The sequence below is a fragment of the Anguilla rostrata genome, chromosome 8 (assembly GCF_018555375.3).
Source record: "Anguilla rostrata isolate EN2019 chromosome 8, ASM1855537v3, whole genome shotgun sequence".
Taxonomy (NCBI): domain Eukaryota; kingdom Metazoa; phylum Chordata; class Actinopteri; order Anguilliformes; family Anguillidae; genus Anguilla; species Anguilla rostrata.
The window spans coordinates 12,926,528-12,952,021 of record NC_057940.1 but is presented as its reverse complement, the minus strand read 5'-3'; the positions used below and the strand labels follow the sequence as shown (position 1 = coordinate 12,952,021).

Below are 25,494 nucleotides of genomic sequence, written 5' to 3'. Positions count from 1 at the left end.
CCCATGACCGGAACACACCTGTAAGCCAGCCACTCTCAGGTCAGTGCCAGTGCAGACATCTGAAACCTGTCAAAAACTGACACGAGATCACACCTCTCCTCCTCCCCATCGATCTGCTGGTGCACTCCTCTGCAGAGCTCAATGTGTTAGAAATTCATGTTCTGAAAAAAAGTGAAAAACAAAAAAAAATGTGAAAAAAAGATGTGAAAAACAAGCGAAGACTTGCTATTTGCAGCTATTGTGAAAGCGGTGTGATTGGCCATACCGAGTAAACACGCTTACTGGGTTTGATGTTCAATGTATTGATTTGCGCTCTGTGAAGACTCCTTAATGGATGTCAAGCAGTCAGCAGATGTGTGTACTGGAGGATCTTGGTACAGGGCTCTAAATTTCAGGAATAAGCCAATGTTTGTTTCAATCAGAGCTCAGTTCTGTTGCTCTTATCGAAGATCAGATCACATCAGAGCTAGGAACGTCTGCAGTGCAGCATCCTTCAGTTTCCTGTTAAATTCAGCTATGAAGTTTCTGTAAATAAATTAAACTCTGGGAGAGCATTCAACTGGATGCACACACGATTGGTGCTACTAGTTTTCAACTGCGCATTTATTTTATCCAGAAACTGTTAACTGCTGTTAATGTTGCAACAGAGTAAGATGCAAATATGTACTATGTGGCTATCAACTGTCTGCTCCTTACTGCTACACTTGAAAACCTCCAAATCCCCAATATCATTTGATACACAGCTTATGATACATAATTTATGCAGTAACTATTCTATACTTTGGCTGTCCTTGAGGGTGAAGTTGGGATTTGCGGGCAGGTCACTTTGCCGTTGGCAAATTCATCTTTTTTCTGCAGCTCTTAACTGTCTGAATCACCTTTAGAGATGAGAAAAGAGACAGGAACACGGCCAACAACACAGTCCTCTTCCTGGCATCGGAATTCATTTCATTTCAGCTATTTCATTCATTTATTTCATTGTGTATTGCATTTTCTGATCTATATATGTCTCTCATGGGATATACAAAGTTTTTATTTGTATAAGATTCAAAGAGAGAGAGAAAATGTGTATGAAAAATAGATTTTCAAAACTTGACAGCGGAAATTGTGTTATCCAGTGCCTGTTTGCATTGGGCCCCGTTTCTCAGCCTGTTGTTTTGTCTTTTGTCTAACGCCGTGGTGCCGTTTTACATCTGCAACTTTCCCCTCTTCGCTGTGTGTTCGCTTGCGAGGGTCTGGAGATTTCAGTGACCTGGCAGTTAGGGTTTTAGTCAGTGTGAGTTTGGCAGCCATTACTGAGATTCACTCCAGGGCAAATCTTCCAGAGTGGAGTTCATTTGTTCAGACAGACCAAGGTGTCTGCCTGCATTATAGTCTCCCTTTTCAACCACACAAACACGCACACACACACACACACACACGCAAACACACATGCACACGCACACATATACACAGTCACGCACACACCACCTGCTCTTGACTCCAGACTCATTGTTTGGCTCCAGAGTTTGGAATGAAAGAATGAGCTGTTACAGGCACCCCTGTAGCTGTATTTATGCAATCACTGTCACTAAAGACAGTCAGAATAGAGTATTCAGGGACTGCTGGTTCCTTCCTGTTAATGCATGTTCTCGTGCACTGGCTTCAATCCTGGTGCTGGAGATCCACAGTATCTGCTGGCTTTAGTTGTGACTTGGCACTTGACTTGCGCAGCAATTGATCAGGTAAAAACGTTGGCCGAAGAGCTATCACAGGTCTCCTGGTTTCTGGAGTCTGGAGTTAGATGTTGATAAAATCAGCAGACTTTATGGCTCTCCAGGAACATGATTCAGGATTGCTGTTCATAGATAGGCCCCTTGGCCTGGCATTGGATTGTGCCATGGTGACACAAAATTGTCCACAGCATAACCCAAGTATGGGAGAATTTCAGTCAGATGGGATGAGTATGTCTTTGCTCACTAACGCCTGCCTTTTGCCTTTTAAGCTGCACATTAAGTGTCTTCCTATGACTCATATTTATATGAGTCCGACTGGCAAGGTGCAATGTGATAAGAAGTAGTGGCTAACATCACATTCTTCTGAGGAGAGTTTGTGCTTGTCTCATTTTTTCCAAATCAATAGGAGGTGGCTGCAGCAATGAGTGCTGATAAATATGAGTATTCATCCAAGAATAGAGAGCAATGAGACATAAGACACTAAAGAGCGATGAGACATGGACTCCAGCCAACCAAACTCTCTTAACCATGGGCGCACTGTTGCAAATGAAGTGTTGCCCTGAACCGCAGTCACTAATGGCGCAGTCAGACTTCAATCCCAGGCGGTGAGGCTCATCCGTGCGCTAGAACCGGATGAGCCACCATGAATCAGGATCTCCATTTTTTTTTTTTTTACAAAATTATGGAAAGCTGAGCTGTCTGAAATCTTTTTATTTTTATTTTTTTAAGTCCAAAGAAGATCAACTGCTCTTGGAAAACTAAATGGCTTGTCAAGCAGAAGGCCTATAGTACGTATAAACACTAGGCATGTAATATTAGTGATTGCCCAAGAGTGAGACAGGAATATTGGTTGTGAAGATGTTTCTCATCTCACCTGTTCCATCGTGACTGGATATATAAAATAGCATAAGATGCTCATTGTCTTTTAATCCATCTCACTTTCACGGTTTCATGTCTTTAGTAATGCCATTGAGCAATGAGTCTTTATCTCTGTTTTGTTCTGTCCTTTTCAACTTTCTGTGCTTTTTTTCATATTTAAGAGGACTGCAAAATTATTGTCCAAATATTTTGAGAGACACAAGTGTCACTCAGCTTCCTATAATAAAGTCACTTAGTGCAAGGGAGTCTTCAAGTAATTAAAATTACTAGTGCACATTAAATCAGGTGAAAAGTGTTAATAATGAATGGCAGTATGACATCTCTAAAGAAAGCTCTCTCTCTCTTTCTCTCTCTCTCTCTCTACAGCTAGAGGAAAGATTCCTAGAAATAAAATATATTTTCTTCTCGAGAAAGGAAAGCTTAATTTAGTAATGCCTTGCTTCCCAACAGTCTGTCAGTATCAGTGCTGTTAATCACAGTTTATGAAAAGCTCATACATGTCAATGTGTGATAAGATATATCAAATCTTATATCTATAAATAAAGAACAAATATTATATTGTGGAAGTGGATTCAACAGATGTGCTTTTCTCTTTTATTTGCTTTTTCTACTTCCTGCAGCCTTATCATGCTGTAACTAGTATTACTGTTATTCAAACTAAACTAAGCTACTGAAATATGTTTTGGGTTGACAACGCAGTGTGGGAAATAGATGACAGGTGAATGAACATGTTACAAGCATTTGTCTTCAGAAATAGCATCAGTCTTGACCTAACATCAGCTCCTACTGAAACAAGTTGGCTGGGCATAGATGTTCCCCTCTTGTCTGAGCTCTTGATGTACTTTCGCTGCATGATTCATCTGTTCCTGCGGAGTGTGGGTTGGAGCTCTGCATGGGGTCAAAGATTGAACTGAGATGATGGACAATGTCGAGGATTCTGTGTTTGGATTCAGTTACACTTTAACACATTCCCCTTCCCTTGCTCTCTTCCCTTGAGTGAGCTATTTTGTGGCAAAATGTGTGATGTACAAGAAAGCTTAACAGGTGCTCTGCTAGACAGGATACACGAGGAACCATCCAAATTGGAAGTGAACAGGACTCGCAACTAAAGTGCTACCCCACAGCAACCTTCTCTCTATGCGCAAATATTTTATTTTCACAGAATGACTTTTGAAGGTTCATGAATAATTCATAGTAACCGTACCCTAGCTAATCTTGAGTAATAATAAAAACACACCAACCAGTCTTATTAAAAACATTATCCCCAGTCTTTGTGGCACCTTTAGTGACGTTTTCTTGAGAGAAAACCTCTCTCAAAAGCACAGGCACAACACATTTTGACTAAAGAATCTGACAAAGTTCAATTCTTAATCATAGAAAAAATATGGACAAAGTGACTGACATCCTCCATTGACTTTCCGTGTGCTTGTGAAAAGCATTGTGAAACTGCAGAAGTCCTTCTATGTTGTACAAATTGGAGACAGAGACAGCACTGTAGGGAAAAGTGGGGACCATTAAATGGTCATGAAGTCTGGGCCGGGTCTGGTTCGTCCACTTAGTGCATGAGATACAGTTACGCGCAGTGAATCGGCAGTGATCCACACTGTCTCTGATTCCACCACAAAATATTAAAATATTGTCCAAATGACATAATAACATAACAAATTGGCTCATGAGAAGACATTCGACAAAGAAAAACACCCATCATGACTATGGGTTCTTGTGGGGGAAAAAAAATTATTGACTTGCATTGAAATGGGTGGCTGAACCGACTATACTGGAGCCAACCTCACTGACGCTAGTGAGCAATGTCTCTCAACAAGTCTTATTTCCCCCTCCCATTCCTCAACATGTGCTCATTAATTATTCACGTACCTTCCAAACTTATCCTATGAAGAAAAAAAAAACATTGCCTCCTCCTTTTGACAGCCAAATACTGACTCATCCCATCTTTTTTATGTGTGGAGCATTGCATTGTGGGATTTCTCTTCTTGCTTGGAGCTTGCAGTTTATACCATTTATGGGAGGGAGGAAAAACAAGGGAGCAAGGGAATGTAATTGCTCCCTCCATTTTCATAAATTGGAACTGAACGCCTCTTGGTGTGGCTGTCATATTTCATCCTGGCATTTTGGGTATTTCTTCCTTGAAGAAAAGGAAGGGAACATCAGGAAGAAAGTATAAAACTAGGACCTTAATTCAGTGACATAGATGAGATGTCCATGGTTCTGTACATCAGGTTAGCTAGACACTGTGCGTGGTTCTGTACCTGAGGTGACATAGATGCTACCCTTGGTACTTTACCTCAGGTGAGATAGACAATGTTCTTGGTTCTGCAGTGCAACTGAAAACAGTTGAAACTGACACTGTCTGTTTATTATGGACAGTATCCATATTTTCTTCCATAATTCAGAAAACATGGACACGGTCCATTTTTATCTTTTTCAGGTGATTTTATGCGTGTGATTAATGAATCTTACACCGAAGGCCAAATCATCTCTGAAGTTAACAAGAACATTCTAATCAGCTCCCTATTTTACATGGAATAGGTGTGAGAGAGCCAATCCTGAAGCATACATAAACCAAGACCACTCATACATTTTGGAGAGCAAAAAACAGGGAGGAAGATAGCAAGTCATTTATCATTTTTGTCTCTTTTTCCCAACTACTGTCACCTGCTCGCCATGGGACAAAACACAGCAAATGGTAAACAATTTCCATTTGGCCTGGAGATATTTTTTCTCACAGTCCCTGGTTCTGTGGACGAATACCTGCAGCATTACTGCCACCAAACCCATTTCCACATGCCGTAATTGAACCCAACTCATAAAGCTGTGTCTCACGTATGTTAACTAGCCATTTGATGGAAAACAAAGAAATGGAAAATGAAAGAATAGCACCTAATAGGGCTAATTGTAATTCATTCATTACCATGTATACTGACATTATTTTCCAGAGCTCTATTTTTAAGGGGTTAATTTATGCTCCTACATTATCATTAATTATTTTTTTGTAAATATTTACAATGTCCATTTTGTTATAGGGTGTGACTGTATTCTGGTGCATTTCTGAATTATTCATTATTTGCCGCACTGTGGGAAGGGAACAGTATTTTCCATGTTTCATAGCAAAGCTGTAAAGATAATTGAATGGGAATCCAAGGCTGGGGTGGGTTTAATGGTCCTCTGAGGTTGTGAAACACAATGAAGTTTGATGAAAGGTTAACCTTGGTTTTGAAAGTGCGGAATTATAAACAAGGGACACACAGGCCACTGGTTTATGCTTTTGAATGTAAACTTTTATTCTGTGCTGTGATCTAAACAAAATGTAATTCCCATTTATACAGAACATTACTCACTGTCTAAACATTTTTTATCCTGGGGAAGTCATATAGCATTGATTTTATTACGTATATTTATATTTTTTTTCTTTTGCCATATTTTCAGCTGGTTATTTATTGAAGCAGTTCAAGTTGGGGTTTTTTTCAGCAGTGGGGGCACATCAGCAGTAGCAAACTTGAAAGTTAACACCATCTCTGCTGCCCTGTTTGAGTTAATGTCACTTTTACCACCGACATTTACAAAGTCTAAGAGTCATGTGTGGTTCAGTGGGCTGTGAGGGCATATGGAGGGCGGAGTGTGGAAGTAACAGATATTTAGTTAATTTATTGAGTGTTCTTTTCCAGATAACAGAGATAATATGATTAAGAAAATGAGAACGTACGTGCATTCACATGTGCAACAGTGCCAGAGCAGGCTAACAACACTCCTACACCAGTGAGCTCACATGTATGTACAACATCACTGAAACATTAAACAAATCCAATATATGCAGTCAAATGAACTTGATATGCAATGTACAGAAACTTGCATGTGCATGTATTGATATATCAGTGTCTTATAGGCCTTTATGGGCAGGAACCAGCAAGCAAGCAAGTCATTGAAATAAAATTAAAATTGATCATTCATCAAGATCCAATATCACAAAATGGTATATGCAACATTCAACAGGTTACAGACCACTGGACAGATGGACGATTTACCGGGCCGTGTAGGTCCGACGGGTGTCCATCCCACAGAGGGACCGTGACCGTTTTTCTCGTGTTGCAGGCGTGATCCGGACCGCCCTGGGAAACATGGACCGCGAGGCGAGGGAGCAGTACGCCGTGGTCATCCAAGCCAAAGACATGGCCGGCCAGGTGGGCGGGCTCTCCGGATCGACCACGGTCAACGTCACGCTGACGGACGTCAACGACAACCCGCCCAAGTTCCCTCAGAGTGCGTATTGGCCCGTTGCCTTTAATTTGCTTTCATGTGTGTACAATTCCAAAAGGGACAACAATAGCAATGATGAAGAACCAGCCAGTTACGGAATTTCCGTCTCTTTCATCAGTTCGAATGTTTGTTTTGTGAGCCAATATTGCACCATGGATGCGAGGGTGAAATTATTTTTCCACTAGCAACAATGAGCATCATTTTTCTGGAGGTTCTCAGAAGTATAAAAGGGTGTAAATGGGTACTCCCCACCCTTCTGCCATAGTTCGGGGCTTGCTTTGAAACGTCGTCACGGCACCCCAGAGCTCATTACGAGCATTAAGAACTCTATCTGCACAGCGTGTGACAGCGCAGAGCTTGATGAAAGCAAAGTTCTCTGTTCTGTCGGATCCTCCATTCTTTTTTTAAATAATTAAAGCAACCCTTATCATACATGCAAACGCCATTATGGTGATATTTTTTTCTCCTTTGAAAAGTAAAGGCATATGTGAAGGGGAGGCGTTTGAGTGGGCCGAAGGTCCCTGGTGTCCGGGGTCTGATGTGTGTCCTTTCGCATTCACAGCTTTGCTTTGTCACATTCGCAGTGTTCTCTTTATGGGATCAAATCCCACTGACCCCGACTCCGTAATCAAACGACCAGCCCGCCCGAGACCTCTCCCGGTCCGGCAGGCAGAGCTGATCGTTTTTCACACGTGGTTTTTCCCCTTTTTTTTATTTTGAGCGACGTGAAGTGCGAGAGTAGGTTCCGTGATGCTAGGCCCCGCGCACAAAGCTAATGGCTTTCTGGGGTTAATTATGCGACTCCGCGGGTCGTGCCGTTGACACTGCTTGACATATCGTTAGCAATTCAAATTCATAGTTCCTGAACCTCGGGCTACCTCAGTGGAATATAAAGACTTGAATGAGAATTCAAAGGGAACTTGCCTTGTTTTAGCCATCTATAATGTGTGCTTGAATCATGACACGGTTTTTGCCTGGATCTTAAAGCAAACTGCCCAGCCGTGATAACCGTCATATCGCATCACACTGTTCAGTTTACATAGACGTGTTGGGAATTTGCATTTATCACAACGTGTTCATGTTTTCACAATGTGTTTTGATTATGCATGTTCACAGAAAACTACCAGCTGTACGTGCCGGAATCAGCTCAAGTGGGCAAGGCGGTGGGCAAGATCAAAGCGAACGATGAGGATCTGGGATTTAACGCGGAGATCACGTACAGCATCACCAACGCGGAGGGGGCGGCCATTTTCTCCATCACCACAGACCGGGACAAGCGGGAGGGGGTCATCTCACTGAAGAAGGTGGGCTACACAAATCCAGACCGCACCAACACAGCAAAAATGTCCTGTGAAATCAACTCTTACAGAGTGCTTTTAACTATAAAAGAGTACTTTATGTGCCTTTTGAACTCGGTTAGCATTCACTTAACACTGCTAGAGTTGATTCAACACTAGTAAATCAGCTCCCCCTTCATGGTGGGCCCGATTTGACAGCATTCTCCTCCACAGCCCCTAAACTTTGAGAAGAAGAAGGCATACACCCTTCACATCGAGGGAGCGAACACCCACCTCGACCCCCGATTCTCCCACCTGGGCCCCTTCAAGGACCACACCACCCTGAAGATCATTGTGGGCGATGTGGACGAGGCCCCCGTCTTCTCCATGGACTACTACATAATGGACGTGTACGAGAACGCAGAGATCGGGACAGAGGTGGGGGCGGTGACGGCTAGGGACCCAGACAGCACTAACAGCCCGGTCAGGTGAGTGCCATACACCCGTTTCTGAACACCTGTATCTTTACATTTACTGACATTTAGCAGACGATCAACTTACAGCGCACCGATTGAGAGGGGATGGTGCGGCATGTGGCACGTTGTGTTGCATGTGTGTGTTCGCATGTGTGTGTGTGTGTGTGTGTGTACAGACAATGTACAATGTCTGCTCATAGGTACAGTTCTCTACCTTGTGTTGTGAAATGTTAATGCTCCGACACTCCTGTGAAGGTTATTCTGACATTACGAAGGTTATTCTGACATTACTAATGGCGAGGGAGGAGAGAGAGAGAGAGAAAGAGGGAGGGAAGAAAGATATAGAGATGTTGAAGAGACAATGAAAGAGAGTGGGGATGAGGAGTAAAACCAGGGGAGAGAGAGATAGAGACAAAAAGAGAGAGGGGGAGAGATTTTATTACATCACTTATAGTTCAACGCTCATTACCAAACAATACAGACTTGTTATTCTGCTCATCGATAGTTATCTTTTTTGTTTGCTTCATTTTAGCTTGCATTAGTTGAACATTTTCTTATGACTGCATGCACATTGTTTTTTCATTAATCTTTCATTAAATTAATCTTCATTATGCTGAGAGAGAGAGAGAGAGGAGAGAGAGCGGGAATGAGAGAGAGAGAGAGAGAGAGAGAGAGAGGAGAGAGAGCGGGAAAGAGAGAGAGAGAATAAAATGAGGCTATCATTGAAAGAGTGGCCATTAGCTACTGAGGACCACGGCCACAGCAGGAAACTAACAGAGAAAAAGTAGAGACAGATGCATCCAACAATCACAAAATGCCATGAGATGAGGAAAAAACAAATCAATGGATTCCCCATTCAGTTTGTGTGACTGCGTGCACATCGGCTCGAAGTAGCATAGTGCAGTGTTCCACAAGCCTGCTAATCTGCTGCTTATTACGCTCCTCTCTCATAAATCTTCCATTTCTACGTGGATATATGTCAGGCCTAACAAGCCTTCAAGAGGAATAATGTGTAGATCTGTGCAAAATATGTAATATGAATGATACGTGTCATTTTAAAAAGACAAAGAAGGAGTAGATTAATTGGATCAGATTAAGGGGTTTTGAAAGCACTGAAGAAGACATTAGCATATACAATAAATGATGTAAGAAAATGGCGCACACAAGCTCTCTCCTCAGAAAGTCCCCGTCTGGGTTTATCGCGTGACACAGCAGATGAAACAAGGGACCTGGCACGACTTATCATTGAACTGCGGGGGGGATGAAAGCAAAGAGGTTCCTCAGTTCACACAAGCATTTTCTCAAAAGCAAAAAATAAAAAAGAAGAGAGAAATCAATACAGAGTCATGTCTGGCCAAAATAATTAGGACCTTATTTTCTTGGGAATTGATTAATCTTGATTACTTGTGTGCTGGCGGATAGCTTAAATTGCTTTAAACTTAGGGTCACTGCGACAGACTTGTAAGTTCAGGGTGGGGAAGGGTGTGGGTGGGGCAGTGTTTCATTAATACTGAATCCAGCCGAAACAGGATCTGGGAGTTTTGTGGAGGGAACTACTGTATGTCCACAGATCCAGCAACTGTCGAATGGGATGTAAGTATATAAAAATCCATGCGTTGCGTCTATGATAGTTGGCGGCACCCCCCAGTCCACGATCCTCCTCCAGTTAACAGTTGTACTCTGGGACCTCTGAGACAGTTTGGTCACCTCCCTCACGCAGGGACTTCCGACACCTGATTTTCTGTTTAAGCTCTGATGTGGGAGATGAGGTCATTTAAAAAGTGTTACACTTCGTCATAATGTGCACCACACAGCAACAGCATATCCAGAATGTCAAAAAAAAATACAGAGTATATGAAGGATGTTTTCGTAATGAATGATATCTCTCTTTCTTGAGAGTACTCTTGGCATTAATGCGAGGAGTAAATAAATGACTGCGCATGAGAGGCGACTCACCTTCTCCATCCAAGTTAAATGAGCTGAAATACTCAACATCAATTAACATCGACATCAGAGAAGCTTCTTCTTCTTTTTCTTCTTCTTCTTCTTCTGCTTCTTCTGTTCCGTTCCAAAACGCCTGAGTGGAGAAAGGCTTTGAGGATCGTCTTTTGAAATTCTCAGTTTTGCAGCAGATTGTTAGTTCAGCATGTGCAGTGACTGTGGCCTTGTTTTTTGTGCACAAATCCTCTTCATCTTCTCCCATGTTTATGGGCTCATGGTGGACTTAGCAAATAACAGTTTCCCTGTTATAGTCTTGTTATGCTTGCTATGTATTCATTCATTTTTGCTATCCTGATCAGTAGTTCCACACAAGGGTTTTGGCTCAAGGTGTCTTAGTTCCTGTGGATGGCACCAGGACCTAACAGTGTGCTTTGCATTTCAGATGTTTTCGATGGGAGTGGCGGTTTGCAAACTCAGGCCTTTCAGACATTGTCTCAAAATGTTAATGTAATGGGTTTCCCTTCTGTATTACCTTACTCTGAGACAGGGCCAAGGCAGCGCTCATGCAATTTTAATTGTTCCTCCTTCTCCATAAATAGGTATTTCATTGATCGCAGCGTACACGGAGATTCCAATTTCAACATCGACGCAGCCACGGGAGTCATCACTACCACTAGGAGCCTGGACAGGGAGGAGACAGCCTGGTATAACGTCACGGTCGTCACCTCGGAGGTTGGTAAGTGCAGGCTGGCACTGAGACCGCACCTGCCCACCCACCCCCCCCCAACCCCTCCCCCCACCCCCCAAACTACACACACATCCCATCCTGCCATCGATTTATGAGCTTTATTTATATAAGAGAGTTATTTTCAGCTCTTTATGAAATAACTACATGGTAATCTTTCGCTGCTATGGCCTATTTACACATCCGTATTGACTGGAGCAAATGAATCCTGAAATTAGCAGAGCATGCTGGGTAGAATGCTGAAGTTATACAGAGAGGAGGAGAATTACTGAAAGTTGATGGGTCAATCCATTTTTCCACCATTTCTTTTGCAGGTCCGCATCTAAGCTTTGACACTTTCCTTTTCTCTTCTTTAATGGTGTTGCCCTGATAATGGGGTGAATCTTCACACCTTGATAACAACAGAGAGACCATGCTGATAGGTTTCAGTCGCATCACCTAATTTGAATTCTGAATACAACCTAAATTGTATTTCCTGGAGCATTTCTAGAGCCAAAATTCATTTTCTTCTGATTTCAGAGTACTCTCTTTCATTTTTCCTGAATTGCTGAACCCCTTATTATCACATAAGGCATATATTGATTTATTTTCTTCCCTGCATTCACTTTTTTTCTTATTCATTTTTGTATGGAACTTTTATTTTAAACCTTGCTAAACTGAGCAGAAACAGTAGAGAAAGGAGGAGGAGAGGCCTTTGAAGAGGTGCTGTTGAATACATGAGCATAGTTTATAGCTCAGAAAATGTTGGAAGAGAGCTTGGCTGCAGCTTTCAAAATCACTGGCCTCGGTCAAACAACTAATAACCAAATTACTGTGAAAATGAATGAGCTTGGTGCCATCTCTGACACCATGGGACTGATAGCATTTTTTGAGGGCTTTGCAACAGTTGGTGCTAAATTTGGCCTGCTGCAATAGCTTCACTCAGCCAGGAGGCAGATGTTAGGACTTTAACTAGTCGAGGGAGCTGTGCACACATCTGTTGATTGTGTCAAAATGTCCTTGTATTTTCCGTATTTGCCAGATTCCATACTAAGTCCCAGTTTCCACATTAGTTACTGCATTCCACGGGTCTGTCTATGTTCTCTGAATGGCGACAACCATAGGGCCATTTGTTCAGATTTATACTGTTTCTACTCTCTAATAATGAGCTCCAGTGAAAGTAGACATGTCCATATGATTTGGCTGCACTGTAATTTTGTATTAAAGAAAGGCATTATTGCTCAGTGTTAGACCAACAAAAAAGGGGCCATTTAAATACTTGGGGAAAAAAACAAATGGCAAGTGTGTTTTTAAATTTAAAATAAAGCTAACGGAACTATAAATAATATATTGTGGATGGAGTGCATTCAGTTGTCATGGGGATAAAGTCTGGAATATAGTGCACTTTGAGTGGCGTGTGGCCCTCAAGGCGATAATAGGCTTTCAAAAAGACTATCTTACAGAGGGCCTTGCTGTCTTCTGGGGCAATGAACATCAGCTCCATACAGAAGACATAATGTCAATTTCAGACACTGCTGGAGCCATAAACCCATTTGAGAAACTAGTGAGAATGCGCTAAAATTGGTCACTCAACATGGAGGTCAGTGGGCATTGATTAGAGGTGTTAGTTACAGTGATTCTTTGATTTTGGAAGGTATGGGAATAACACCGTTCATTCACAGGACAGGAATTATTCAGCACATGGAAAAAAATGTAATAATAGTAAATTAATTCAATTATATAGAGCAGTGGACTGATGTCTTCTGGTTTGGGACTGTGATGACTGTTGGCACAGGATGACCACAGGGCCTGTGAGTTAACAGTTTGGACAGAGAGAAACCCTTGGAACTATGGGAGTGTGATGTCATTCCAGGTCTGATAATTATCCAAAGTTTCAAGTGATTAATAAGTGTGCAATGATGAACATAATAATGTTTGATGAGAAGTTCAGCCCATCTAGGCTTGTCAGTTTGCTCATCCCTAAGGGGCATATCCTAATTATTCTACTGCTCTATGACTAACTTCTACCACTATCCCTTTACTTGAACAATGCACTATGATAACTACATTACTTCACAAGTATAACATAACAACTTGTATAAACTGTTATGACAGTATATTACAGCTTATGACCTACGTACACTTTCATAACGTATGCAGAAATTATTTTCGGTAACTTATTTTTAATGTTTTATACAATTTGTTACATACATTATTACATGTATTATTACAATGTTATGACATTGTTCTTAATGTGTAATGTGCTGTCATGTCTGGCAGAAACAAATGGGGTAACTGGTCTGCATCTGTATTGGAAGCTCACTAGCTAACAGTGATGTTTAAATTGAAGTGGAAGTCTGCATATGGATAGGAAGAGGTTGGATCAGGGCATGCTTTTTATTTTTATATCTTTCCCTGTTTTCTTTTTTTTTTTTTTGCCTCTCGATTCATCACCGTATCACCCGCATATGGAGTGCTGTATCTGACTGCTCAGATATGAAGATTTTACACTCTACAGTCCATATAGTACTGTAGGACAGAGGCTAGAACCATTTATAACTCACATCTTTGCTTGATATCAACCAGCTGCATGTGAGCATCTTTTTCAATGTTGAGAGTATTAATTAGTGGTATCCCAGGGGACACTAGCCTACTTTAACCATTCCCATGCTGGAACTGAACCAATGGTGTTTCACTGTTGTGGACTCCTGGATATATTTAGGCTTATTATACAGTAGTTGGCTAAAAAACAATGCAGTCTCAAACATCGGGGGGAGCAACCTTGACGCATCCCTTCTTGTTATTATGGATAGACCACAGGCTACTGGAGCAATGAGACCCAACTGACCAATCAACTTCAAAAGTCACAGTTTTTGGTCAAACCTGACTAGCTGTAGCAGAAGGTTAAGCATTGAGGTCATGTCTGTATACCGTAAGAATGAGGGCATCAGAAGCCAGCATATCACAATATATCTGATGGTTTTTGCAAACAACCATCTTACCGCAATGCATCTCCATAACTGTCCACCTGCTCCATTGTTCGCATCATGCAAACGTTTATGCATCACCAGGGATACCCTCTGCTGTTTTGCAGAAAGGAATTTGGCGCATTTTTATAATTGATGAGCTGTGTCAGTCAACATCGCGTCAGCGCAAAGAGTGAGCGTGCTCGGGCAGGAGCTCATTAGAGCAATCTCTTAGCATGCTACAGGATGTTAGTGGTACTCAGAAATTTCAGACTGTCTTCCCCCGCAATGGTAGAAGCAAATCCCTTGGTGAGACAGAGTTGAGCAGACAGGCGAATATTCCCATTCCCAGTTCTCCTCAGGGGAAATTCCATAATTTTTCATGTGCATTTTTATTCGGATGTGCCTTTTTTAATATATGTATTTTTGAACCATAATATAAGAATCTGTATGTGTGTGTCTGTTTGTGTGTGTATGTATGTGTGTGTGTGCTACTGTGCTGTCATGTAAATGGTATCCGTTGGAGAATATAAGGTTTCTATCTTAATGACATAATTGGAGGCCCCAAAAAGATGGAAACTTGATTTCCCTGCTGTTTCAGATGTCAATCAGCTGCTTTGTTGTAGGTTGTCCCATGAACCCTCAGGACTGTGGATGACCACTACGTGTAGACACCACCGCCATATAAAAGTCTTCCCTTGTGCCTTTGAGATGAATCGTACTCTGACCAATTTCTCTTTAACTGCCATCTTGTTCAAAGGTTTAGACAGTCGTTGACATCTTGCTATTCTTTTCTGTTGGTACGTTTTTTTTTTTTTTTTTCAAATGCTTCATCTACTGTCTAATTAAATTTGTTTGCATGCAACCTGCTGGCTTTCATTGGCATATTAAGCTTCTTTTTATGTTGCATAAAACATGATGTCTCTGTGTTAGGAGAGAAACAGTGGAAACGCTCACGTTTTTAATAGATATCTTACCAATAAAAGATAACAGTGGTAGAAAGGTGAAGAGAAACAGTGGAAACCCTCACGTTTTTAATATATATCTTACCAATAAAAGATGACAGTCGGAGAGAGGTGAGAATTTGTGGCCAAAACGCAAATGCAGTGTTATGGAGCTAGTATCTGCAAGAATATATAGTTCATGGCTTGAATGGTGACCATTTGCAATTATTTGTGCAATACACCGACACAAATGCCAACCCCCTTCTTACTGCAGGTAGTGTTCTGCGTTGGGAATAAAGTCATCTTATTTTCATAGAGCCTAGTTTCAGCCTCTGGGTGCTCCACTCTCAAGAGGCACTGATTACCATTCTCACCAAGAGCCTTATGTCATTCAAGCAATCTTTGAAAAATAAATAAATAAATGAACCAATGTCTAAATAAATACAATCATCATGTGCGCTTAAATGCTTCTGCCTGTGCTCGTTAAGGTGAATTCTGGAGTAAACAGCACACGGTCAGCCCTACAGGAGACTGGCTTTTTAGTTAGATTTATGCATTTATATATTTATGTATTCATATGTGCCCTTTGACTGATGAAGAAGTAGTGCACACATATTTTACTGGGAAGCAGCAGAATGAGAATTGGGCCTTTACATCATTCTTGAGCATGGCTTCTGTTAATCAAACCACACTTGGCCATCTCCTGAACTTTCTGATAGAAAATAGGAATTGCATTTTGATTCCAGCAAGAGTCACATGATCACCTATCATTAGGTATTGGTAGAGATTTGCTCAACCTCTAAGAGTGTCTTGTATAGTTCCGACATAGTCTGGGCATTAGACTTTATATCTAGTGTAATTTTGTATGTATACAGTGTATAACACCTCTGCAGTGCATTCTTGTGTTGTGAAGCTGTAATAAGCATCAAATCCTGTGAAGGCTAACATGCATCATGACACAATTGACTATATTTATAACTGTGTTTTTATTTATTTTATTATTATTTTTTTTATTTTTTACATGTCTGCTGTAATAATGGACTTTTTAAAAAATCCCTCCCAAAGAAGGTAATCCTATGACCATGAATATGTAATCTTTACATTACGAGAGCCATAAAAAGATACGATATATGACCAAAAGTATCTGGACACCTCTTGGTCTGGGGTTATTTTTCATAGTTTGGGCTAGGCCTTTTAGTTCCAGCAAAGGGTGGACCAACTCCATATTATTGCCCATAATTTTGGATGAGGTGTTCGATGTCAAGTGTCCACATACTTTTGGTCATGTAGTGTATACTTGACATAAACTGTGACAAGGGCTCTAAAACAAAATCCACTAGTACAAGTCTAGATTCTTGCTATGCCGTACTGCTGTATCAACTTTGAAAATAGCCTAAAGAAGCAGGAGTTTTAAGTGGCTGTCTGCAGTTTATATATAAATTTTTAAATCAGTGAGCATTCAGATGATTCCTTTTAGGAAACACTGCCTGAAGTATTCTAGGAAACTTGCTGGAAGCCACACTTGTCAGAGACAGGTTTGACAATAGAGGGTAGTGATGAGTGGAGCCTGCAATAGAATATGACTGTCACACAATCCATAGGCTGCTTAGTAGTCTGCACGCTCATCGATTCTAAACTGGAAATGTTTAAGCTACATTCCTTCAGAGTGAACTGTGGCCTCGCTGAATTTTAAAGGAGAAACGCCCAACGGAACAGACACATTTTGAAAAGCATTATGTGTTAGCCCACAGGTCACTTCAGACTCCAGATTCCATGCTCTGCTGACAGTTTTCATGTTTGTGTGTATGCGTGTGTGTGTGTGTGTGTGTGTGTGTGTGTGTTTATTTTTCTTTCTAGACAATCCAAGTCTCCTCAGTCATGTCCCTGTCACAGTCCAGGTCTTAGATGTCAATGATAACCCGCCAGAGGTCGCCATAGACGACGAGGTCATCGTGTGTGAGAGTTCTAGGCCGGGTCAGGTGACTGACACCCTCTTCTTCTTTTTCTCCAAGCTGTCCTTCTGACTTATACTGTACATCATATTCTCTCTGTGCCACCGTATCCCTCTCTCTCTTTCTATCTCTCCTCCATTTTCTCTTTCTCTCAGTCGCTGCATTTCCCTTTCTTTGTTGCTCTCTTCCCCCATCTTTTACTTTCTCTTTTCTAGCTCTCTCTCTCTCTCTCTCTCTCTCTCTCATTCTCTCTCTCTCTCCCTCTCTCCCCCTCTCCCTCCCTCCTCCATGATGTGTTTAACAGCAGTGCAAGATTTATCTCCGGCACCACAGTCTCGCCTGGCCTCTTGAGCCCATAAATTATTCAGCGGGCGCTGATGTCCCCACAAGCAGATAGCGCCGCTTTAAGCACACAGAGCGAGCGGGAGGCTAGAAAATGCTAATCATCGTTCATTCAGACGGGGCACGTGTGCAGCAAAGCGCAGCCGCTCAGATGCACATCACATTCACATTTTCTCTTCATATTTTTCCATTTAAATGAAGATTACAGCGCGGAGGCAACACAATCAGTTAGCGGGGCCCGGATTGCGATGGCTGATGCATTTTTAGAGGAAACATCAAGAGTATTTAGACACGGCGGCACAGTGCTAACCGAGGAGATGCACTAGGGAAATGGGGATGGGGGGTGTACTGTAGAATATTCACTTAAGATTATTTGCGAAAATAAGACTGAGACACGAGTGGAATTAAGTTATGCTTTTATCGTTGTCAGGAAATAGAAACTTCAAGTCTCAAGGACTAGCAATGCTAGTTTTTCATTTGAAATTGCTGCATGTAGAGCAGAAACAACAAAACACTGCTTATCACCAGCAGGATTCTGGTCATGGAAAACCATTAACCATGTCTGTTGATAAGACACAGACCTGACTGCAATCATCATTTGTCCTTAACTTTGACTGTCCTCTGTGATGGAAACCAACACTCCAGGTGTGAGTGTAAATTATAGCATTCTAGTCACACTCCCTAACATTGCCCAGCAATGTCAGTTTAAAATTTGTGGTGACGAAATAATCCCTTATGTTTTTTATGGATTTAGAGGGCATTATGTAAAGTTGTGTCAGGTTTCTACACATACAAATAGTAACATTTATGCATTGACCTCCATTTGGCATTTATCTCATGCCAAATGTGTAGGAATCCAGCCATTTTTACAGACCACTATATCAACAGAGACGATACTAATGAGGACATGAGGGAAACACTGGCCGATGTGCCCCGTGCAGAGGAACTGTTATTGTAAAAGCCTCAAGCTGACGGAAAGATATAATTGGTCCTCCCTCCAGCTTTGTTGATTTTTGATTGGGCAGGAGGGTCCAGTTATATTCACAGACATATTCAACATTTCAACGCCCTACTTTCCTGCTGCTTCATACTGACTTTGCATTGGCATATAGAGGCAAGGACAAGCAAGTATTTTATATGATAGATAGATAGATGGAGAGATAGACAGATAGATAGATAGATAGATAGATAGATAGATAGATAGATAGATAGATAGATAGATGATAGACAGATAGACAGATAGATAGATAGATAGATAGATAGATAGATAGATAGATAGATAGATAGATAGACAGATAGATAGATAGATAGATAGATAGATAGATAGATAGATAGATAGATAGATAAGTAAATACATTTCATTCCATGATTGCACTGGAATAAATGTTTTTTTTTCCACTGTTTTTTGTTTTTGTTTTATTCCTCAAGGTGATTCAGACCATTAGAGCTTCAGATAAAGACAACTTTGCCAATGGCCGTTTCTCCTTCACTTTACCAAGTGACCTGCCCGTCAATCCCAACTTCACCCTCAAGGACAACGAAGGTACTGAATAGTTACTGATTAAATTTAGCACTGCAGGTTGTTTATGAAAATGTATGGGTTTAATGTTGTAGCTCTCTCACATGCGTGAAAAGTACACGGTGCATGTCTCATTTGTGTGCTCCCATGCTTACTGTTCAGTTAAATAAAATGCACTCAAGTAGCACAAAATGGCCTCCAGCTGTGAAACCTGTTCTTCGGATAATGGAACTGTATGCTAAGAACTGAGAACACTGCGACACACCAGTTTTATACAAATAATTAAATACTAATTAAATGTTTGATGATGAAGTTTCAGAAAACATAAGCGCATGATGAAACGTTACATTGTGTGTAAATCTGTCGTTCCCTTGAGGGAACATACTCGTTGGATTTAACTACAAGGAATATACATCCTGGGATTTTCCCGTAGTGGGTAGGCCACTGCCCCTTTTAGGTGCTCCATCAATGTAGTTTGCTGAGACTCCACTGGTGAAAGGTGCACCTGAATTTAGAGCTTACTGAGGTTATCACTTTAAATGAAAGGGAAAAGGCCAAGAGTGGGTCATTGCCATGGCAACTACCACTGCCTCATCTCTCAATGTCTCACGGCCACATCTGCGGATGTTCTGATCCGGCAGGTTTCTGTCTTAAAGGGAACCCCGCCTGTTAAGACCTGTAGGCCTTAATATGGTGTAAACACCTTCAATTATATAAATATGTCATAAAAGCCACATGAAAGATTTTAGGTTGACTCGTAGGTCGCCATTGTTATTACCCTCGCAGTGAGCGCTGGGTAGCGATGTCAAATGGCTGCCCGGGTCTCCCGGTCCATTGCTCTTGTCCATTGAGCGGCATTGAAAATGTCTTCTGTTCAGCCTTTTCGACTCGAGCCAGAGTGGGACATTACTCAGCAGGAAAGCACCGAGGACAGCCCTCATCAAATAAATCAAAACGATGAATGCCGAGGGCCAGAGGAGACGACAGTAGGGCATAAGAGGTGTCTGTGGAGCAACTGCTCGCTATGCCAACAGAGACAGAGAAGTTGTCTGCTGTAAAGTGCTCCACTTTCTAGCCGCAGATGTTCAAAGTCACTTGACTATTTGGATCAATAAAACTCACTTTTTGGTGAAACTGAAATGTGTACATTATCCCCATTCATTTAAATGAGGTAACGTTATTAGTGATCCATGTCATATGATCTTAAGACAGTAATAGTACCTCTGTTAAATGCGTAATCCCTAATGATAATATCTGCTGATACACTAATATGTTTAGCTAATGAATCCGTCCTATTCACAGATATTCCATGTATCACATCAAATTCTGTGGCATTGTATTGTCACAGAAACTGCTGGACAAAACAACTTAACTTCCAGTGCAACCATTTTACGTCATCTACCCGAAGTGCATTGCGCATCTAATCTAATAATGGTGATCTCCATTGGTCAAAATTTCTATTAAAGGCTTTGGATTTTTTAAATAAGTGAAATATTTTGTGTGGTTTTTACAACATATTTCCATAGTTGAGGGCATTTATGACATATCAAACCATAAAAGTTCCCTTTAACAGATAGACAGAGCAGGATCTGACTCCTTTTGAGTTCCTTGATGCACTATTACCGTGGAATTTTTCATCAATCTGGCAACCCCACAATTTAATTTGATTTAAAAAAGGAAGGTAAGAATAGGATGACTTCTGCTCTACTTGTGAAAGGAATGTCATGAATTATTACAGGTACATTTCATGCATGAAGCCTCTGTCTGCTAAGCCATTGCTTTCATTTAACACCCTGCTTTGGATCACACACAACCAGATGGTTATTTCATTTATATTTACAATCAGTGTTGCTAAGGTTGTGTCATTGGCTCTAATTTTGTAAAATATGCCATCTGATCTTCTTCTATGGAGAGAGGAGCTGAGTGATAGACTCAGATCAGTTAGTAATTAATTAAATGAGCTAGTAACGAATCCAGTGACTCTTCACTCTGACACTGCTTTCTTGAATTTTCAAGCAAGTGAAAATCAATGAGCATCTGGCAGTAGGAGCCAACAATGGCTTACATTGTATTAAACCCTCTCAGTTTACCTCATGTACAGTATATCACTGAAGAAGATCTGGCTGTAGTCCCTTCTCAAAGGTGTACTGACTCTGTCCTCTTTGAGACATGAACCAGTGAAGTTCTGCATGCAGGTTCCAACAGCACTTGGTTACACTGCCAACTTGTACACAGAACAGAGGGAGGTAGATTTTACAGTAGAAAGGCTTTGAACTAAACACTGCTCAGATCTACTGACATTGAAAGGACCTGTTTGCCTAGCAGTCTGGTAAGGACCACTGATGCCAGTCTTCTATAAAAGTGTCACATCAGTGGATAGCACTTTATAATGTGTTCCAGTTATTAATATGTAAAAAAAAAAAAAACATGCAACTGCATTATGTATTTTGTAATAAATAAGGAAAAAAATATAGTTTCCTCTATATACATAATTCAACAATACATATATTATTAATGTGTGCATGTCAGCATTACTGTATATTAGCCAAATTACGCCCCCCCAAAAAAAAATAAAAAATAAAAAAGCATATATAATATTGTTTCAATTTATTAAAATGAAATAAGATGTTCTTATTACATTTTACATAATTCAGCCACAGTAAAAAAAGAAGCCGGAATAAGCCTACTCCCCAGGGTGCAGACAAAATGTCAAGATACATAAACAAAACCATTTTATGTTCATCAGCGTGGTTAATTTGACCCTAAATCCTTAAAATATGAATGACTGTCTCAGCCATTAGGTCTGATTACACTGTTTTCATGCATGTGAAAAATTAAATGTGGGAATATTTAAATAAGTGGCACTTTAATAGCATCAAGTATTTTGAAAGATATAAAAAATATCATGGGAGAAGTCTGAATTAAACTTTAATTATGTTGATGAAAGAGCAAGGCTCTCAGTGATAGTTTCGTTTTTTTTCCTTTTTTTCCCTCCTAAATCTGCACATCGGTGGACCTTTAAACTCTTAGAATACATCAGCAGGTGCTGTCTAACTGTAAAACAGAAACTCAGTTAGCCAGGACTCAACTTATACATATTAATGTGCATTTGTCATCCGAATATCCATTGCTGCATATGAGATGGTGTCAGACTTATTATAAAATGTGTACACAGTACAAGCTGAGCTCTTGTGCATTTTTAATGCAAGAACATGAAAGAATATCTAAGTATCTGGCCATCACAGCTTTCTCACTCATGAGTAAATAAATGTACCATGTAATTTGTTGCTGATATTTGTTATTGAATGCATTTTTTATAAAATGCCCCAACTTGTATTGACTCAGGGGAATAATGAGCTTCAAGGCAGAGTTGCTATATCAAGGTTTTTACACAGTGGAAGTCCAGAAGAACCACTAGAACCCACATAGATTACAGAATGATTAAAAATGATAACCACAACTCACAGAAGCAAGTATGCGTTTTCACACTTGGCTGAAATTATGATCATGTGCCTCTACACACAGGGGACGCATTAGCCTTGAAATTCAGCTGTTCATAGGAGGCGAGTCTGAAATATGAGGATCAGGCTCCATTATCAATCTTCAAAAGGCTCTCACTTCTTCATTCTGTTCATGCAAAAATAGTATTGATTTAAGTTATGTCAAAATATAGCTGGATTAGAGTACACGTGCTGGGTGGTTTCAACGTTTCACCTGAACAATGTCACTACAAACAAAACAACACTGTGGATAAGGTTTCCTCCGTCCTTGTTTCCACGCCTCTTCTCCTTTTTCGCTGTCATATTTCCTTCTTATTTGTTCAGAAATAATCAAGGAAAGGAACCAATGGAAGGAAAGGAGAAGACATTTTTAAGAATTCAAAGCCAGCCCTGGTCTGTCTGCAAGGGTTCTATTCATTCAACCGCTGTAGGCAGCTGGCTGTTGTTTCCAAGAGTTCCTTATCGTGTGCCTAGTGTGCATTAAGATGATTGTCTGCTTTTTAAACTGTTAAGCATTGGGCAGATTAACCTGATCTGCTTGTCTCTTTTGATTAGCCATAGATGTACACTTTTGTTGAACCACCAAATCCCTTACCATCAAAAAAGACTAATAATACAATAAAAATAATAAAGGAAAAAAAAGGATGATAATTGCTGTATATAATCTGATAAAATACAAAAAAACTGAAACTAAAAAAAGAAAACCTTATTTTTCAGGAAATTCCCTGCATACCACATCCAAGAAATATATTCTTAGGGGTTTAAGAGTAAAGACAAAACAAAAAACAATAGAGAATAATATACAGGAAGGGGTTTTCTTATTTATGTGGCTTTGTTCTACACCATTGTGTATGCACTGTTTGGCAAGGTTAAAGAAATAAAGCAAAGCATTTTAAAGCAATTTTTGTCATTCAGGATGTGTCTGTGGGAAGATTTAAATATTTAACAGCATACATTAGTCTAATAACTCTTTTGATGCTATGCAGATGATTAAAAACTTTCCTCAATTAGATTCCATCTTGCGTAACTCCTCAGGGAATGGGTCTTTAATATCTAAAGGGTCAGAGAGGTGGACAACGAGGAAGAGGAATTGGTCAAATTTACTTAAATCATTTGCTGAGTGTGAGTTGAATATGTTTAATCCAGTTTCCAGAGCAATTTAAACAGGAAATTATATGTATATATATATATATAGGATCACTCTATATGGATGTAAATATGATCAAATGTAACAAATGTAAGCTGGCAGTCTGCACTGTAACCACATATTTCATTTAAAATCCAATGCGCTAGAGTACAGAGCTAAAACAATACAGATGCGAGTCTTACAGACTGCACAGTCTGTGCATGTTGTTTATGTTTTTTGTTGCTATTGTTGTTGTTGTTGTTGTTGTTGTTGTTGTAACAGACACTAAGGTTGGCTGCCAGGGAAACTATCCATACTTCCTACTTTTCTTTTTCTCTTTCCACCTGACGCATCTAATCGATCAGGATCGACCCACTTTCTCTTTGTGTTATGAGAATGGAAAAATAAACATCTTGTCGCATTCATGTGAAAGTTTTATCTTGAATAGTTCATTGGAGCTAGCCATTAATTTCAAGTTGAATTGGACTGTAAGCAGGTAAAAACCTGAACTTGGTGATAAGCCAGCTTGCCCTCGAGACACATTTTCTAGTTGCCGCACGGGAAGCCTATTCCATGGGTTTTTCATTCTAAGAAAACAGCCCTTGCTGCCCTTTGAGCAACTCAGACCCCAATTTTGCAATGTTTGCTAGAGCAGAATGGCTCACTGTAAGCTGAGAGACAGTGTCCCAGCCTTTCATTCAGTATGAGAAGCCACACTCTTCAACACCGGCCTTGTCACCCGAGACATTATCACTCCTAACATTAAATCTGGCATTGTTATGCATTATGCATACTTTAGGATAAAAGATACTGCTGTTGTTTGGCCCTTGAAGGAGATTGTGAATAATCATTATTGCTCTGAACATGTTAGTATAATGCAGGAATATAGTGTCGTAAAAATGTGTTAACTCCACTTGATCCCCTTTGGACTAACAGAATGTCTTTTCATGTTGAGTAAACAACGCTTGATATTCTACTGCAAATATTTTTTTGTTAGTTTTTTTTTTTTTAGGAGGGGGGGAGGTGGGGGTGTTTCTACAAGTTCTTCTGTTGTCACTGTTCAGACTCTTCACTGCACTTCTCAACGACCTGGAACTCGTTGAGTTTTACTTTTCAGGTCGAGAGCTGTGTTTTTTGGTGAAATTACTGCATATTCAAAGGAGTTACAAGATATTGCACCATGACGGTCTTGTCAAAGAAACATCGAGCACAATCTGAGGCAAACACACTCCTGTGCTTACATTTCAGTTAATCTCTTTAAACACTAATGCAGTTTGAGCCCCGTGGTGGGGTGTGCCCTACAGAAAAGGAACCATAATTGCAGAAATGTGACGGAAAAACAGTGACAAAATTGGAGTTTCTCAGACCGCTCAATAATATATGAAAGGCATTGATGGAAACATCATTAACTGTGTTGTAATCTGTACTTCCTCAAACACTGCAAATTCAATTAAATGAAATGTGGAAAACCTTATACTCCCCAACCCTCACTTCCCCTTAGATATCCTTTTATTAAAGGCTAGAGATATTTCTGTTTACCCTCCTCTAGTCAATGGGCATTAAGTAATGAGTTTTGACATCCAACTCATGACCTGTACTGTACATTGGCATGCTAATTTAAATCTGAAGTAAAATAGCACAGATTCCCTACATAAGAGAATATCCAGTGTTAATTCAGCTGTAACACTGGGACCTACTGTTATCTGTTTGTATTAAATTAAAACTGTTAGAGTTGAATTAACACTGGATATTTTACTGTGTAGGAGTTTCCCACGGATCCTTTTTTTGCATAGAGTGGTGTGTTCCCACTGTATCCAACCTGAAGACCCCCCCACTCCACTAAAAACCCTTGCATGCACAC

General features: G+C 40.4%; 1 protein-coding gene across 1 annotated transcript in view; it reads left to right on the top strand.

The window, feature by feature from the left end:
* The window catches only part of LOC135260860 (cadherin-18-like), a 72,728-nt gene that overhangs the window by 41,386 nt on the left and 5,848 nt on the right, over nt 1-25,494 (top strand). Inside the window, exons 5-10 of the mRNA XM_064346506.1 lie at nt 6,702-6,869; nt 7,983-8,170; nt 8,378-8,631; nt 11,160-11,296; nt 17,052-17,173; nt 18,917-19,031. Of these exons, the coding sequence (XP_064202576.1) occupies nt 6,702-6,869; nt 7,983-8,170; nt 8,378-8,631; nt 11,160-11,296; nt 17,052-17,173; nt 18,917-19,031 (984 nt within the window). The remainder of the gene's footprint in view (nt 1-6,701; nt 6,870-7,982; nt 8,171-8,377; nt 8,632-11,159; nt 11,297-17,051; nt 17,174-18,916; nt 19,032-25,494) is intronic.